Here is a 16,128-nt window from a genome sequence, read left to right as displayed (position 1 = left end):
GTAACATAACTATAATTACTTATATTTTATATCATTAAATAATTATTTCATTTTACTTTATTTTATTAAACTATCATTACGTTCCAAACCAAACAACCCGCACTAAACCGAGCTTGCCTAAATGCTACTTTCTATTTATAGTTAATTACGTATACACCGAATAATCTCATTTTATTACAAAAAGAAGACTAATTAAAATTAATTAAGCCATTTTAAATTAATTTTTTGTTATTAAAATTCTATTCATTTCTATCCTCTCTTCCTCCTCTCTAGTGAGCCTATGATCTCACCAAACTTGTTCGGGGAAGAGAGATTTACGGGTGGAAGACGACGGAGGGAGAGAACAACGGAGTGGAGTGGAAGTTACTAGTAAATGAACAAAACGACGCCGTTCCTAGTGTAATGGCGCTTACTTTCCACCTGATAACATTCAACGCCGTGAAAGTGACGGTTTATGTCTGGTTCCAGTAGGTTGCTTCGCGGCTCTGAGGGAGCTGTATAAGAGGCTAATCTTGCCCACGTGGAGAATCCATAAAAGGCTCTTCTTTCTATAATCAAATTCAGCTTCAGCCATTCTCTGTCGGTTTTCATGATCCCTTTCTCATTCTCTTCACTTCCACGAGCTCGTCACAAATCTCGAAGCTGCTCTAAAAATTCCAGGTTTTGCTTTGTTCTTCTTCTCTTTTTTATCCCCTTTCCAAATGAACTAAACTTTTTGTAGCATGGATAATCACTAATTTGGTGATCGTCTTTGAGCTTATGATCGACAACCCAGCTTTATTGTCTCTGGAAAAAAAAAACAGAAAAGATCACGGGTTTTGTAGTTGTTACTGAAATTTCCGGTCAAATTTAGCTTGGTATTTTCTCTGTACGAGGATTCCTTCTCTATTTTTTTTTTTCCTTGGATTTTTACTCTAATGATCCTCAATTTTAGCTATTATCTATTTTGGCTTTAAGAAGTATATACTCACTTATGCACCATGGTACTTCGAATTCCGTAGAGTTGTAGTGTTTTTTCTGACGGTGAGTAGTAATTATGGAACGCATATCATTGCAGACTTTGCAGTTTCCTTTGCGGGTGTTTGATTTTTGTTTGACCAAGTGTTGGTGATCACCGGTTGCTTATTTAAGGTTCCACCGAAATCCAGTTGTTATCTTAAGCATTTTCATGAATAGCAATGGCTTTCCGAGCAAACCATTCATGGACTTTGGTTGGCCTCATATGCGCTTATCTTGACCTGACTCTTGCTTATTTTCTTCTTTGTGGATCGACTATTGCGTTTTTCATTTCAAAATTCTTGCATCTTTTCGGTCTGCCCTTGCCATGTCCCTGTACTGGGTTCCTGGGGTTCCGTTGTTGTGAGTTGTGCTTGCATAAACTACTTATTGATTGGCCAGTAAGTGTTATCCTTTCTGTTCAAGATTTAGCCAAGAATAGTTTTTCTTTTGATTCGATTTGTTTTGAGGATCAAGAGCACCAATCAAATCTGAAGTTATTAACAGACAACAAATGTGAAACTGGCCTTCTTGAGTTGAATGATGAATCCTGTTCTAGTTCGTTTCCTGGTCCAAAAGTGCAAAAATCAGCTGATAAAGAAAGTGGGTGTGATGTTAGAGAGAAGAAAACTATGAATCAGAAGCAAAGAGTTGCAAATAGGCGTCGAAGAAGAGCTAATTTTGGATATGGAAAGTCCTCTTCCATTTTGCCATCTGATGCCATGCAGTCAGTTGTAGCTGGTGGTTCCACATCTATTAGTGACGGCGAAATCATTGAAAGTCGAGGCCCTGTGAGTGAAATAGATGATGTTCTTCAGGGTGAGTGACACAATCTAAATCAAGGTCTTTTTGGATTTTCATTCAAATAAAGTTTAGCTGACCTCTTTGAGTTCTGATCAATATGTGTGTGTTTGTGCATGTTGTTGTGCTTTCCACAATAGATTTTAGTTTTTACTTTAAGCAAGTTGGATCTAAACAATATTCAAGATCTCAAGTGCAAATGTTAATGTATCTTTTATAGAAGGTTGAAGGTATGGTTGTAGGGGACTTGTTTTGTTGTCATCATGAGCTTGTAAACTTATTAGCTCTAAATGTGTACTGACCTTTTAGCTGGTGCTATATGTTAGATGAGAAAAATGCAGCAACTAGCAGTGACTTGGATGAGAGAGGCTGGAATGGTTTTGAACTGAATGGTTCATATTTGGAGGCTGATAGAAGAGAGAAGGATTCATCTTCTGTTGAAAGCTCCATGTCCAAGGCTGAAGGTACACCAGGGATTTCTGGAGATGAAAAGAATGTGATCAGATTGTTGGAACAGGCTCTTCAAGGAGAAAAAGCTGCCTGTGCTGCTCTTTACATGGAATTGGAGGAAGAGAGGGCTTCTGCTGCAACTGCTGCTGATGAAGCGATGGCCATGATTCTGCGCCTGCAAGAGGACAAAGCTTCCTTAGAAATGGAATCAAGGCAGTATGAAAGGATGATGGAGGAAAAATATGCATATGATGAAGAAGAGATGAACATTTTGAAAGAGATCCTCGTTAGGAGGGAGAGAGAGATTCATTTTCTGGAGAAAGAACTTGGAGCTTACAGACAGATGAATGATTTAAGAAATGAACCATCCGAAGGTGAATTTAGTTGTATAATTAATAAAGGAGAAAGAGAGCTTTCCCCTTCTCCTGTTTTGGATGAAGATCCAGCTCTGGTGATACAGCATACTGAGAACAGTAAGGAAATGGGAAATTGGTTATCAAATCTTGAGGCTTCCTCTGCTGACAAATTGAATCAAACTTGTGCTTTTGCGAAACCTGGAGCACCAAGAAGCAAAGATCTAGATTCCTCCGCTTCACAAGGTTTGGTGCAGATGTGGGAGAAGAGTTCAGATTCTTATGAGATAAGTCCTGATAACCATGATCTGCACAGTGTTGAGAGGAAAGAAGTGATAAAAGATGATAAGGAAGTATATGAAGGATTAACTACTGGAGCGGTCCAATCTAGTGGTGCCATTGAGAGAAATCTTTCTCAGGACAAAGATTGTCAAGAGAAAGATGGTGAATATGGGGTTCAAGTATGGCTCAGTGAACATGGTCCCATTCTTGATAAAGAACCTATTGTCTATGATGTCCATGTTATTGATGATAAAGCTGAACTGTGGGAGGTGAATGAAAGAGAAAGTGGACGGTTGAACTGCGTTGCTTCAGGTTGTGGGGTTTGGAATGATGAACCATTATGTGATTCCCATATTAGAAACATGACAAAGACTAAGCCTGACATTCCCAGAAGCAGTTCGAGTACGAGTGGCAGGTTAGGAATGTCTAGTAGTTCAGTAAACAGGAACTCTTCAACAATCAGTAATGAAAGACTGAAGCTTGATTCTGAAGTTGATTGGCTCAGGGAAAGGCTGCGAAAAGTTCAGGAGGAAAAGGAAAAGTTGACATTTACTGCCGAACATAGAGAAAGGGTGAACGCACAATTGAAGCTCATGGAGGAGATAATGAATCAACTCCGAGAGATTCAGCAGGTAAGAGAGCCCATAGAGGAGCTTTCTTTACCTGTACAGTTTTAATTTACCCAATTTAGATTACTATGGTGTGAGAGAAGGTGTGTATTCTTGGTCACTGACCATATTATAATTCTCTGCCATCCTGTCCCCCCAATCCCTATTGTTTTTCTTTCCTTGAAGTTCCTAGAAAATGCCTAGAATATGAAACTAATGGACTGCTAGTCAATATAGTTAGTTGTAGTTTGTAAATATTATCTGTTTATTTATATTATGAGCACTGGAAATGAGATGCTTTGGATTTCCTATTTCCTTTCAGTTTGAGACATTAAGTGAATGAATGACAGAGAGGGAGAAAGTTTAAAATTGAACAGATTTTCTGGAGTTGGAGATGGTTTATGGACTAGAGAAAGGAAATTGATATGGAGATTGACAAATTGCTTTCTCATGTACAATGAAGACCAGTCAACATATCTATGTAGAGGAGTGGTTTGATTGGAACTGAGGGAATTGTTTTGTCGATGAAGAAAGAATGAACTTGCCAATAAATCAGTTGAGAGTATATCCGTGACATGTAAATTTTGGTTATAACTTTTGTCATGAATCATTTTAGTTCGTACTTTGTATTATGTGGAGATAATTTCTGATTCTTACTTGGTGAGTAATTGTTTGGAGATGATTTCTAGTTTGTTCTTGATAAGGAATGAGATAGAAATCTATTCTCTAAGGAAATCAGGCTAGGAGTAGAAGTGAAATTCATTCAGATATAAAACTTAAAATTCAATTGGATATTATCAAGAATAATCTAACCAATGAACAGAGCATGAATTGAACAATAGACTGTAAAATGCTGAAATATGAATGTTTTATTTTGGCTTGTTTTCTTGTTTCTGCTAATGCCATGTGTCTTGAAAACACTCAGAAAGTGGTCAAACTAGGTTCCTGCAATTCCTAACATAGTCCTCAAATGAGGAGGTATGCATGTTGGGGATGTTACTGTGGTGCATCAGAGATAGCACATTTCTCAGTAAGTTTAACATTTCATAGTGAGTTAGTAATTACTTAATGTTGTGTGATATATAAGTTTACTAACTTTCTAGGTAAATGACTATGAAACCTTAGAAGATTATCCTGAGGCATCATAGATTTTACCACTATCTGAATATATTTGGCAACTTGATTGGTTTTAGATTATGCCGTGCTGAAGGTATAATGAATGCTATTTTACATGTATGTAAAATGAAACTGAATCCCATAGCAAGATCCATCTCTGTGTTACACTCTGTAAGATGCAAGAATCACGATCACTGCCACAATGTGTTAGTCTTGTGTTATTATTGACCACTGTCCAAATTGCCATGGCTGATGCTTACTGGCTAGCCATTGCTGCTGCTGCTGCTGCTGATGATGATGATGATGATGATGATGCGTTGCATTTCAGGTAAGCTTGAGTAGAAGCAGGTCCCAGAGCATATCAGGGGAAGCAATTGAAAGCATACAGGCCATGTGAGTAACGACAAGAATAATCTTTATAGTGCCTTCAGGTTCGGCTTTTGTTTGGTGTTGGTTTTGCAACTTCATTTGGGTCTAAATGAAATTCCACAGCAACTTGCTGTCATCATTTTCTTCTCTTTTCTTTTCCACACAAACACATACATATAATATACATGTAATGATTCTCCAAAGAAGAATAAGTGGTAAAGATATAATGATCGTTTTGTTATTAGAATAATCATTACCCACAGTTTGAATGAAGAACACGACGACTCTATCTTTGAGTTCTTTTTCCTCTCTATCTTTCCAGTTTGACAGTCTTTCTTACCTGCCTCCATTTCTGCCAGTTTGCCCATAAAAAAAAAAAAGAAAGGGGACAGTTACTCGAAAAGGGTAAATCTTGTTAGATTGTAATTTAAAATTAAATGATGATTGATTGTGATAAATAGAATTGTCGTTGTAATTGTTTATGATCAGTGAATTTAGATGCAAAAGCATACCAAGAAAAGAATGACTAGTCCGAAATTTGAATAATCAAAGAGGAACAATGATTCCATGACAGTCAAATCCAGTTCAGACGACACGTGCCCACCGTCTGAAAGCATGTGTTACTCACAATCTTTACAATTTACACAGCGTTTGGATGGAATAAATGGTTTTGAATTGTCAACACCACCTTTTTCTTCCCAAGGCCATAAACAAAAGGAACTTTTGTTCTCTGACAATCATTACTGTAACAACAAAAAAAAAAAAAAAAGAAATATTCTCGTTTTACAGTACTGGTGGATTGATTGATTAACAGAGGGAAAAAAAAAAAAACAAAAAACAAAAGGCGTTTTAAAAATGAATCATCATTATTTCAACAAAAATAATGCTCAATGAATGGCGGTATAGTTCTGTACTATTTAATTAAGCATGTAAAAGAATGAAATGAATATATTATTGGGGAGGTAGCGCCGGTTGACGGCGGAAGACGGTGTTTTCCAAGCATGAAAGCCGCGCCGTTTCTACTGTTTGTGACTGAATCCGGACATGTCACTGCGTGAATGGAGGAGTTGACCGAAAGTAATTTGTCAAAGCACTTCTCCAATCCCCAAAGCCGGCGTCTGTGCCCCACTCTCTATTTATTTTAATGTTTCTTAATTTTATAAATTAACCATTTTTTAAATGATAAGCTACAAATGTACCCTTATTTTTTTAACCTGAGATACAGTTATTACTAGTCTTTTTTAATTTAACTAATTATGATGAATTATGTGGCTTTTAATCCTCCACCAAAATTTAAAATGTACACGAACTTCTTTTGTACATACTTTTTTCTATTTAATTATTACCATCTTAGGTGCCTAATAAGTAAAAATAAACCACAACTTACATATTTATATATAACTCAAATCATTTTTATTTTTTTAAATCCCATAACAATAAACTTATTTTTCTCACATGTTATCGAAAAAAAAAAATTACAACAATACTTTAACTCAATATATACTTTTTAATGTTGTATTTACTTAAATATTTTAATCAACTTATCACATGACATTAAATATTTCCTTTTTTTCCTAGAGGCACAAAAATCTTATACTATAACAACCCAGGATGTTTGCCTTCCTGTATAAAGATGTATACGCACGTATATATATGTATATATGTATTTAACCAAATGTTGCCGAGCAGTGTATTTGCAATAGAAGAAAACAATTGGGCATCTTATGGTGCCACGTGTAATCATGAATACCTCCGTACATCTGACTCACCGACCGGGCCCACCTGGAAAACTGCAAGTGGGTCCAGACGTGTCAACCAATTCTCTTCAAATTACAAACCACCCCTCTTAAAAAGATTATTATAATATTATTTAATTTCATGCGCCCATAATAAACAGCCGGTTTACAGCATCTGCCTAAAACTTTTTATATATTTTCTAATCAATAAAAAAAAGAAAAAAGAAAAGAAATACTACCTTTCGCTTCGCAAACTCCGTCAACAAACGGCAAACATTCAGTTACGGACTCTCCCTTGACTTTTACTTACACTCTGCCTGACGGAAGCAGAACAGAGCGGCCGTTTCACGCTCCCTCTCTTACAAATGCCTCTTTCAAAACGATCATCTTCTCCCTAACCGAAAGCTACCCAGCTGCGGTGCGTTCCGCAGCTAACTACATATAATACACTAAGACGTATTTCCTTACTATTATCATTTCAGAGAGAGAAAAAGTTTTTACCTGAGGAGAGACAGAGACAGAGAGAGATGAGGTTCGTAACTCGAAAGCAACCTTCTGTGTGATGAGAGAGAAAGCCTGCCTCGTATCCCTGTAAGCTTTTCTTTTTCTTTTTTTTTTTTTTGTTGATTGAAATATCCATGTAACCTATATATACACACAAACACACATATATCTACCAACACAAAATTAAATCGTGCGATTGCGGTTTCGTTCAAGGTATTTAGATTCGTTTAATATTTTTTCCTACCGATGTGTTAATATCGTCATTGAATTTTCTTGAATTGATCAAACGTTTCCTCGAATTTATATTCTTCTTGGATCTGTTTGTGTTCGATTTCGTGCTCATTTAATCGGCTTTGAATAATAATAACGTCAAAGATCGCCTTTATTTCTGTTTCTTTGTTATACCGATATCAACGAGTTTCATCTGGTAATCTTGCGGATCACCAGGATCTTCGTTTATCTTTTGAACTGTTTCGAAGATTTCATAGTTTTCTTCATTTATCTTATTAATGCAGATAAAGGTTCAATACGAATTTCGCACCGATTGCACCCAATGCCAGGTAATTTGGCGCATTAGTTTTACCAAAATCTAGATTGAAGTCCGCGATCAAATTGCAATTGAGTTCATGGGTTTTTAATTTTAGGAGAAATAGTTTCGATTGAAGAAAATGAGAGGGGTAAATTGTTCGATATCAATACATCAGAGGACGAAAAGCGAAGAACTCGAGCCAGATCTTTAAGGAGAAGAGCAGCGAATGCTTCAACAAAACTAACGCATAGTCTTAAAAAACGCACAAACCGAGTCGCTGATTGCCGATATGCAGGGATTTCTATAGAAGACGTCAGGGACACAGAGGAGGAGAAAGCTGTAAATGCCTTTCGACAAGCATTGATTGCCAAAGATTTTCTTCTGGCTCGTCATGATGATTACCACACTATGTTGAGGTAATGGTATATGTTATCATATTAATACATTTGTATATGTGTGCACAATTTGATCAATGTCTATGGTATATTCGTGTTTGATTAACCTGAAGTAAGGGGATCAAGTGATCATCCATTTGCATAGCATTCTCCTCATTAATTTTTTCCATAAGCTACGCGAGGATCGGTATGCATGAGAGCTCCTATAAGTTATGACTGTAAATGAACTTGGAAGACATGAGAAGCTGATAAATTATTGAGTTTGTTTTAAAGGAAATTCAAGTATGTAGAGAGAAAATCAGCATTTTCTAGGCTGCTACAATGTCACCTAATAATTATCTGAACCCAGCTTGGTGCTGGAAACAGCTTGAATGTTTGTTTCACTGATACAGTTGATTGATCTCTCTATTCGCAAACATAAATTGGTACATTAGTTGTTTTTTTACAATGTCAAAGTTGTTCACAAGTTTATCTACGATAGTTGCTATTTTTTTGGATTTTTAATGTGGATTTCTAGTTCAATACTTTATAGGACTCACAACAGCATTGAGGTCAAAAGAACTGCAGGTTGGAGAAGTTGTTTTTATGTTTACTTGATTGCAGGCTTATTACATGTCATGTTAATTTAAAACTGTGCTTGTACTCACCTTTCCTCCACTATCTCTCTCCTACGCGGTAAATTGATTATTTGATTGTCCTTGTCCAAGTTAAGCAGTAAGAACCAAGCTCTTGAATGATATTGCTCTGGGAGCAGTAAGATCAATGCCTTTGAATGAAGAAAGGAATGAATCTAGTTTGATTTTTGTTTATTAAGGAAAATGTGGAATTGATGCTGCAGATTTTTAAAAGCAAGAAAGTTTGATGTCGACAAAACTGTTCAGATGTGGGCAGAAATGCTCAACTGGAGGAAGGAGCACGGGGTAGATTCTATCATACAGGTAAACATAGCCTCAATTTTGTAAATAAATAGAATTTCTGTCACGTTATGAAACCATTGCTGATCCATGGAAACCCTTTTTTCTTTTTCAATTTTCTGTCTTTGGTAGTCATTTACTTTAATATATCACCAGCATCTTATGACTCATGGCTCAGGATTTTGTATATGATGAGTATGAAGAGGTTCAGTTTTGCTATCCTCATGGTTACCATGGCGTAGACAAAGATGGTCGACCTGTTTATATTGAACGGATTGGTAAAATTGACCCCAGCAAGCTAATGAGTGTTACCACAGTGGACCGGTTCTTAAGATATCATGTTCAAGGGTTTGAGAAGGCTTTTGCTGAGAAATTTCCAGCATGTTCAATTGCAGCCAAGAGGCACATAGATTCTACAACAACTATACTGGATGTGCAGGGAATTGTCAGTATCTTTCAAGTTCTGCATATTACATGATTTGCACACAGTATTTCTTATTTTCTCTTGATTATGCAGAACTGGATGAGCTTTGGCAAGGTTGCCCATGATCTTGTAATGCGCATGCAGAAAATTGATGGTGACAACTACCCTGAGGTGGCTTAATTAGTATGCTAAAATAAAGAAAAAGTGATCCAAGTTATTGGTTGCCATGCTTAGTGATGTTACTAACACTACCTTATATTAAACAGACATTGCATCAAATGTACATTGTTAATGCTGGCAATGGATTCAAACTGCTTTGGAACACAGCCAAAGGCTTTCTTGATCCCAAGACTACTTCAAAGATACATGTACAAAGATATTGATAATTTCCTTTTTTTTACCATTGAAGGTGTCTGAGCTGATAAGAAATTGTTTGTCTTGGCTATCTGTATAGGTACTAGGTACTGCTTTTCATAATAAATTGTTGGAGGTTATAGACGCAAGGTTAGAATCTCTTTTTTATTATTACTATAGTGCTAAATTAGTTTAGTTATCTTTCTAAATTTTATTAGTTTCTTCTTAAACAGCCAATTGCCATATTTTCTTGGTGGGACGTGTTCTTGCTCGAATGAAGGTGGATGTATGAGATCAAACAAGGGGCCCTGGAGTGACTTAGATATCATGAAAGTATGATCATAGTCAGTAATTGATTCCAGTTGTTTGGCACTGAGCAAAATGTCCATCATTTTCTTTGTTGATATTTTTTCTTATGTAGCAATATTGATTCCTTTTTATTGTAATAATTTGTATCTTACAGCTAATGCCTTCATATATCTAAGATTCCCATATCTCAAATATTATATGATTGCCAATTTCCTGTTGCAGCTGGTTCACTCTGGAGATGCACTCTACTCGAGGAAAATGATAAGTTCATCTGATTATGATGATTTTGGAGTAAAATTATTTTCAACTAAGGTGATTTTGTTTGTTAACCAACCTTCTTCCATCTTTGATCATCCTCTAGCTATGCACTGCATGTTACAGCAGTTTGATTCCTTTTACAGGTTAAAGGTAGTGAAATATCTTTAGTTGATTCAGGAACAGATGCCACTTCAAATGCTTCAGGCTCGATGCAAACAGTAGTACTTTCTGACGGGGTAATTTATGCAAGAATTTAGTTAGTTTTGTTTCCCTTGTCCGTTGTATCTTTAACCTTTTAATGATTTTATCCCAGCCAGTTCCCACCAAAATCTTCCAACTTGAAGCAAAAGTCACGAAAAATTTGTAGTTTTTTCCTCTCTATCTATCCCATGATCCAGGAAGCTTATTTCTCATCAATTGATTCTTTAAAACGTAATTATTTGCTAACACTAAAAAAATTAAGATCAAAGAAACCACTAAATGTTGTTAGTTTGAAAGGGCCTTTTCTTTCCCCAGATTGGGATTTCTTGGTCTTTTGGCACGGGAGGTCTTGATATACACACATTAAGCACATTGATGCCAGTTAGATAGTCAGAAACAAAATTTTGGAGAGGGGGGTGACATTTTACCCCACCATAGCAGAGGCTTTAATTCTGTTATTTGGTTCATCCAATAAACAGAAGTTTTATAAAGAATAGGTTAAGAAAAAAAGAAATAACCTCATTTATATGAATATCAGTAATTTGGCAATGATTTTGTTTGTTGTAATCTATGATTTTGTGCCATTTTCAGGGGTTTGAGAAAATTGTATCATAGTGGAAACTAAAAAGTCAATTGGCACGTTGAACAGTTGCAAAACAAATATTCTAGAACTGAGTAGTGAATGGGAATCTTGGTCTATGATAAAGTTCCATTCTGTTTTTTAGAACTTATGACATTACTAATGAAAGCAACTGCTGGACTGCATTTGATTGAGTCCTCACTTAGTAACAAAATGTCCGATTTTTTTGGGGTGCTTGCAAGCTAAGAAGTGAAGGAAACAACTGATTACAAATGCAACAATGTTGTAAGTTCTGATAGACATCTAAGTTAAGGGAAACAAAGCCTGGGTCTTAAGGTCGATTGCTACAATTTTGTTACTAATTCTCCTTTTTTTTTTTCCAAAAGGATGTTAATGGATCAATCATAGTTTTATTTTGGATTTTAAACAATTATAGTGAATGATACTATTGTTATATGTTAACTTTACTACTACTAATTCTTTTGGATTTTTTCTCTTTACTGCTTTCTAAAATATTTTTAGAAACATAAAAAATACAAAATGTCCGATTTTTTTGGGGTGTTTGCAAGCTAAGAAGTGAACGAAACAACTGATTACAAATGCGACAATGTTGTAAGTTCTGATAGACATCTAAGTTAAGGGAAACAAAGCCTGGGTCTTAAGGTCGATTGCTACAATTTTGTTACTAATTCTCCTTTTTTTTTTTTTCCAAAAGGATGTTAATGGACCAATCATAGTTTTATTTTGGATTTTAAACAATTATAGTGAATGATACTATTGTTATATGTTAACTTTACTACTACTAATTCTTTTGGATTTTTTCTCTTTACTGCTTTCTAAAATATTTTTAGAAACATAAAAAATTAATTGTTACTTGTCATGCCTCAGGGAAAGACGAATGATGCAGCTTCAGTCTGCAACTTTGTAGAAGCAGCTAATGTTGCAAGAATTGAAGATTGTAATTTAACAAGTAGGTGATGCATAAGCAATTGTGCACCTCAAAATTGCAGTGCTTTGCAAACCTGTGTCATGATGGTGTTTTTCAGATTAATTACTTACAAACTAATTTGTGCAACATCCATTATTCCTATCTTAACCTAAGATTGGTGTTTATGTTTCGTAGAAAATAACGTATTAGTTAATTTGGACAAACTACATGAGCATGCACGTAGGCCAGATGTGGATTCAGAAGCATTTAAGCGAATAATGTTTTACATTGCTTGCTTGTCATGTGATATAACACCTGAACACTTCTAACCTTAATTTCTATTTTTTTTTTTGGCATTTTGTAAATTGATAGGCCTTTCTTTTTTACTTTGGTGATTTAATCATAATAGTATATTCACTTTTTCCAAAGTGAACTATATGGAGATGTTCCAAAATAATAGTCCTTAATTAATCTGCTGAAGTTACTGGATAGTTGCTTCACTCTGCAAAAAGGATCTTGCTGATCTTTTTTTTCTCTTCAGTGCTAAAGTGACAGTTTAACTTGTTTCTGATCAATATTTTAGGCTGTAACTAATTTGGTGCCTCCTGACAGATAATTTAGCCAATAATGTTCTCCCAAAACGGCAGCTGAAGAATTCTATTCATCATGTAACAAGTTTAGTGGTTTCCTTCATTCTCAAATTGTTAGCGTGTATATATCTCCTACTCCAAATGTTGAAGAGATTGTTTCTAGTGCAACCTTCGCAAAAACGATTAGAGAACCAGTTGAGACCCCAGTTGGAACGTATTTCACCTGTAGTGGAAGAGGCTTCACTCCATCCATGTTGCCAGAGGCTGCAACATTTAGAAACGTTAGTAACCGAACTGTTCAATAAACCTACGAAAATTCCTCCAGAGAAAGATGACATGCTTCAGGAATCACTGAGTCGCATTAAATCTATAGAACTAGATTTACAGAGGACGAAGAAGGTATAATCTCTTTTTCTCCAACCATGACTGTTCTGTAATTTTTTTCTCAAGGTGGTTATTGAACCTTGACTTTAATTCTTCAAAGGCACTGCTTGCTACTGCATCAAAACAAATGCAGCTTGCTGAGTCGTTGGAAAATCTAAAAGAGGATAGCTCAACTGTAAGTTCTTCTATCCTTGTGTATGAAATAATTACTTGTATTCATATTTACATTCATATGGGTTGTCAATTGTCAGACATGCCAAATATGTTTGAAATGTGGTGTCCTTTATTTTCTTCAAATCCAAGTCAAATGGCAAGCAGTAAAAGCCATGTGGGTACGGCCAGGAAATGGGAACTCTGGTTGAATTCATGTTTCTAGCCAAATAAAGGGTGTATACCAAGAAAAACCTAAACACTGGAAGATGTAATTCATGTCTCTGCCTCTGGGAGATATTTTTTTCATATTATGTGAGTTCAACTTTTAATATTCTCAAAGCACATTGTATTAGCGTTGCCTAAACTGCCGAGAAAAAAGGAAGAAATTTCCTTTTTAGAGATATCTCCAAAACCTCCCTATCCATTTTTCTTAGCAAGTCAATTTCTTGTTAGGATGCATCAAATTCATCTTTCCTTTGCCATTGCAGGACATTAAAGTCCTGGCAAGATGAAGAAAAGTTATATGGATATGCACATTACTGAGAAGGTTGTTAGAAGTCTTGTGCTATAGTTAGAACAAATTCAGACCTTGTGGAATTCATTTGTGAATCAATATTTATTTTAATGAGCATAACTTCTATCTAGAATAATAAAAATTAAGTCCATATGGAATTTTTATAGACCTGAAAACATAAATTCCAAATTCCATAAAAACTGATGGAATGGATTACGTTGTTCCAATTCTATATAGAATTCCGAATGAGCTCAGCATTTACTATTTTAAGTAAAACTTTCATCATATTTTAGTTAAATAAGTGTAAATTTGTAAAATGAATTATGTACATATTGTGGATTTATTCCAAACATAGCCTTAAAATCTTTAATCAGATTAGAGGTAGAGGTAGTTGCAAGAGTTGGGGCTCAAATTTTCAATGAACTAAATAGCCAGGACAGGTAGCGAGAGGTGAAAGGGGTAGCATTTGAGTTTTTTAAGTTTTTGAGTAGCTCAATTTTATTTCAAAATTCTCTGGTGTTGGTGAAGGTTGTGCAATAAAGTCAGCTTTTTTTTCCCCTAAAAATCATTCTGGCTTTTGAGAAATGGTTTGCCTAGCTAAGCACCAGTGACAGTGCCATTTTGTTAACTCAACAAATATTGTTTTTCCCCCCTGCTATATTAGTGATGGTGCTTGTTAGTGAAAAGTTTCTGCATCTACATACACCTGTGGACAATTTAGATATTGGGTAAGCACGAGTCTGTTTTTGTTAGGACTTTTATATGAACTGTAGAAAGTACTATGATAGCATTATTCTGTTGGGGCAACAGTTTACAGGACAATTGACATTGATGATTTCTATGACTTGTTCTGATCTTTTTCTTTTAAATAGCATGTTCCTTTCTTATAAATTGAAGTATTTGGTATTCATTATTAAACAACGCAATCTGATGATCTTATGATTTTCATTTTTGCAGGGGATAACACCCTCTTGCTGGCCAAGAAATTGCAAGTATTTTCCTCCAGAAAGATGAGCACTGTTGCTCTGAAGTATTAAAGTCCACCGAAGTTGTTTGTCCACATTAACTCTTTGACCATCAACGATTCTGTAGGCTTTTTTAGTGGGGAGACACAGTGCAGGTCTCATTCTAGGTGACCTACCTCTTCAAGTTAATTTATGCAAGATTGCTCTCCCTCCTGTTTTCTCATTGTAGGTGACTCATCTAATGTGTATTTGATTCTCAGGTTCCCAGATTGGTGGTTTTCCGCCAGCAAAGAGAAGAGAGCTGTTTATCATTGATCTCATCTCTTTCTGATAGGCATTGCAGTTAAAGTGATCTTCGAGTTTTTATACATAGATAATATATAGTTTTCTATTTTCTTGGTTTTTCCAGACTCTTTCACAGCTCATTACACAGGTCAATACATATTTCCTCACTTGTAGTTATGATGCCATTGCATATAGCAAAGAGCAGAGGCTATGGTGCTTCATTTTGTTTTGATGGCTGAAGTGCGTTGGAAACTCCTCTGCTTTGAAGTGCATAACCTGGGAGACAAGTGGATAACAAAACTCTGTACATATTTTTGTGACTATATATATTCTCAGGAATGAAACAGACATTAGAACCTGAATGACATTAAGATTATTTTCAACACAAGGTATTTGTATTTGATGATTGATATAACTAAGAGCTTCACAGATACTCTAAATTCTTGTCTGTTTGGTAATTGATATGATTCCCTGAAAACTCTCAATGTGATGGCCCGCAATTCTCCAACGAGAAACCACGCTGTCAAATACAACTAAACCGGAAGATATGACATAAAATTTCAAAAAAAGTACAACAAAAGCTATTTATTCCTTATACAACATGTAACATAATTTACATCACAAGATTACCGAAAATTGTAGAGTTCACAATTGGATTAAAACTCATCATATGAAAACTAAACATGAAATTTCAGTTTTGGCTCTATAAATTATTTTCATTGATTTTATTTGAAAAAAATTAGAATTTGAATGAAATGAGTAAAACAACTGACTCAATAAGTATATCGAATAAACTACACTTTACGCATGCGACATTCCTATATACAATCAGTCAGAAATGTAAAACTTTTCTTTCCCTTTATATTTGAAAACCATAAAATGCAGAGATATTTCATTTCCTATCTCATCTCTCATTGTTTCCCATAACTTCCTTTTTATCTACTTTTTTTCCCTCGCTATTCTCCTTTACTAGTTATCTCTTAAAATTTCTCTTTCTTATTATTTCCTCATTATCTCGTTAATTTCTTTTCGTTCTTAATTCTCTAATTGTAACTACTCATATCATACACTATTATCACATCATATCTAGTTTCAAAACCATACTCATCTATCAGTTTCTCTATAATCCA

General features: G+C 35.3%; 2 protein-coding genes across 9 annotated transcripts; both read left to right on the top strand.

Moving 5' to 3' along the window:
• The first annotated feature begins 255 nt into the window (after positions 1–255).
• Positions 256–5,271, top strand: LOC110821628 (uncharacterized). Of its 4 annotated transcripts, XR_015817808.1 has the most exons (5): positions 256–660; positions 1,058–1,815; positions 2,124–3,514; positions 4,416–4,520; positions 4,935–5,271. XR_015817808.1 is itself a non-coding variant. In XM_022051540.2 (4 exons), the coding sequence occupies exons 2-4, from the start codon at positions 1,179–1,181 to the stop codon at positions 5,001–5,003; spliced, it is 2,097 nt and encodes a 698-aa protein (XP_021907232.1). In that variant the 5' UTR covers positions 256–660; positions 1,058–1,178; the 3' UTR covers positions 5,004–5,271. The 4 variants fall into 4 exon arrangements, 3 of the variants coding, with proteins under 3 accessions (XP_021907232.1, XP_021907233.1, XP_021907234.1); XM_022051540.2 differs by lacking the exon at positions 4,416–4,520; XM_022051541.2 differs by lacking the exons at positions 4,416–4,520; positions 4,935–5,271 and adding an exon at positions 3,868–4,167.
• Positions 5,272–7,031: 1,760 nt separating this feature from the next.
• On the top strand, positions 7,032–15,438 carry LOC110821715 (Sec14p-like phosphatidylinositol transfer family protein). 5 transcript variants are annotated; one of them, XM_088215898.1, is made up of 16 exons: positions 7,032–7,302; positions 7,731–7,775; positions 7,869–8,160; positions 8,978–9,077; positions 9,232–9,498; positions 9,571–9,648; positions 9,744–9,845; positions 9,932–9,981; positions 10,065–10,164; positions 10,363–10,452; positions 10,542–10,634; positions 12,068–12,149; positions 12,720–13,096; positions 13,182–13,256; positions 14,706–14,880; positions 14,974–15,438. In XM_088215898.1, exons 2-15 carry the CDS (start codon positions 7,769–7,771, stop codon positions 14,760–14,762), a joined length of 1,770 nt encoding a protein of 589 aa, XP_088072024.1. In that variant the 5' UTR covers positions 7,032–7,302; positions 7,731–7,768; the 3' UTR covers positions 14,763–14,880; positions 14,974–15,438. The 5 variants fall into 5 exon arrangements, with proteins under 5 accessions (XP_088072024.1, XP_088072022.1, XP_088072020.1 ...); XM_088215896.1 differs by having other exon boundaries at positions 7,860–8,160; positions 14,706–14,868; XM_088215894.1 differs by having other exon boundaries at positions 7,860–8,160.
• The last annotated feature ends 690 nt before the right edge of the window (positions 15,439–16,128 follow it).

The sequence above is a fragment of the Carica papaya genome, chromosome 3 (assembly GCF_054855325.1).
Source record: "Carica papaya isolate Zhongbai chromosome 3, ASM5485532v1, whole genome shotgun sequence".
Lineage (NCBI taxonomy): Eukaryota > Viridiplantae > Streptophyta > Magnoliopsida > Brassicales > Caricaceae > Carica > Carica papaya.
Note: the sequence above shows the minus strand (reverse complement) of the source record. Positions and strands in the feature narration are given on the sequence as shown.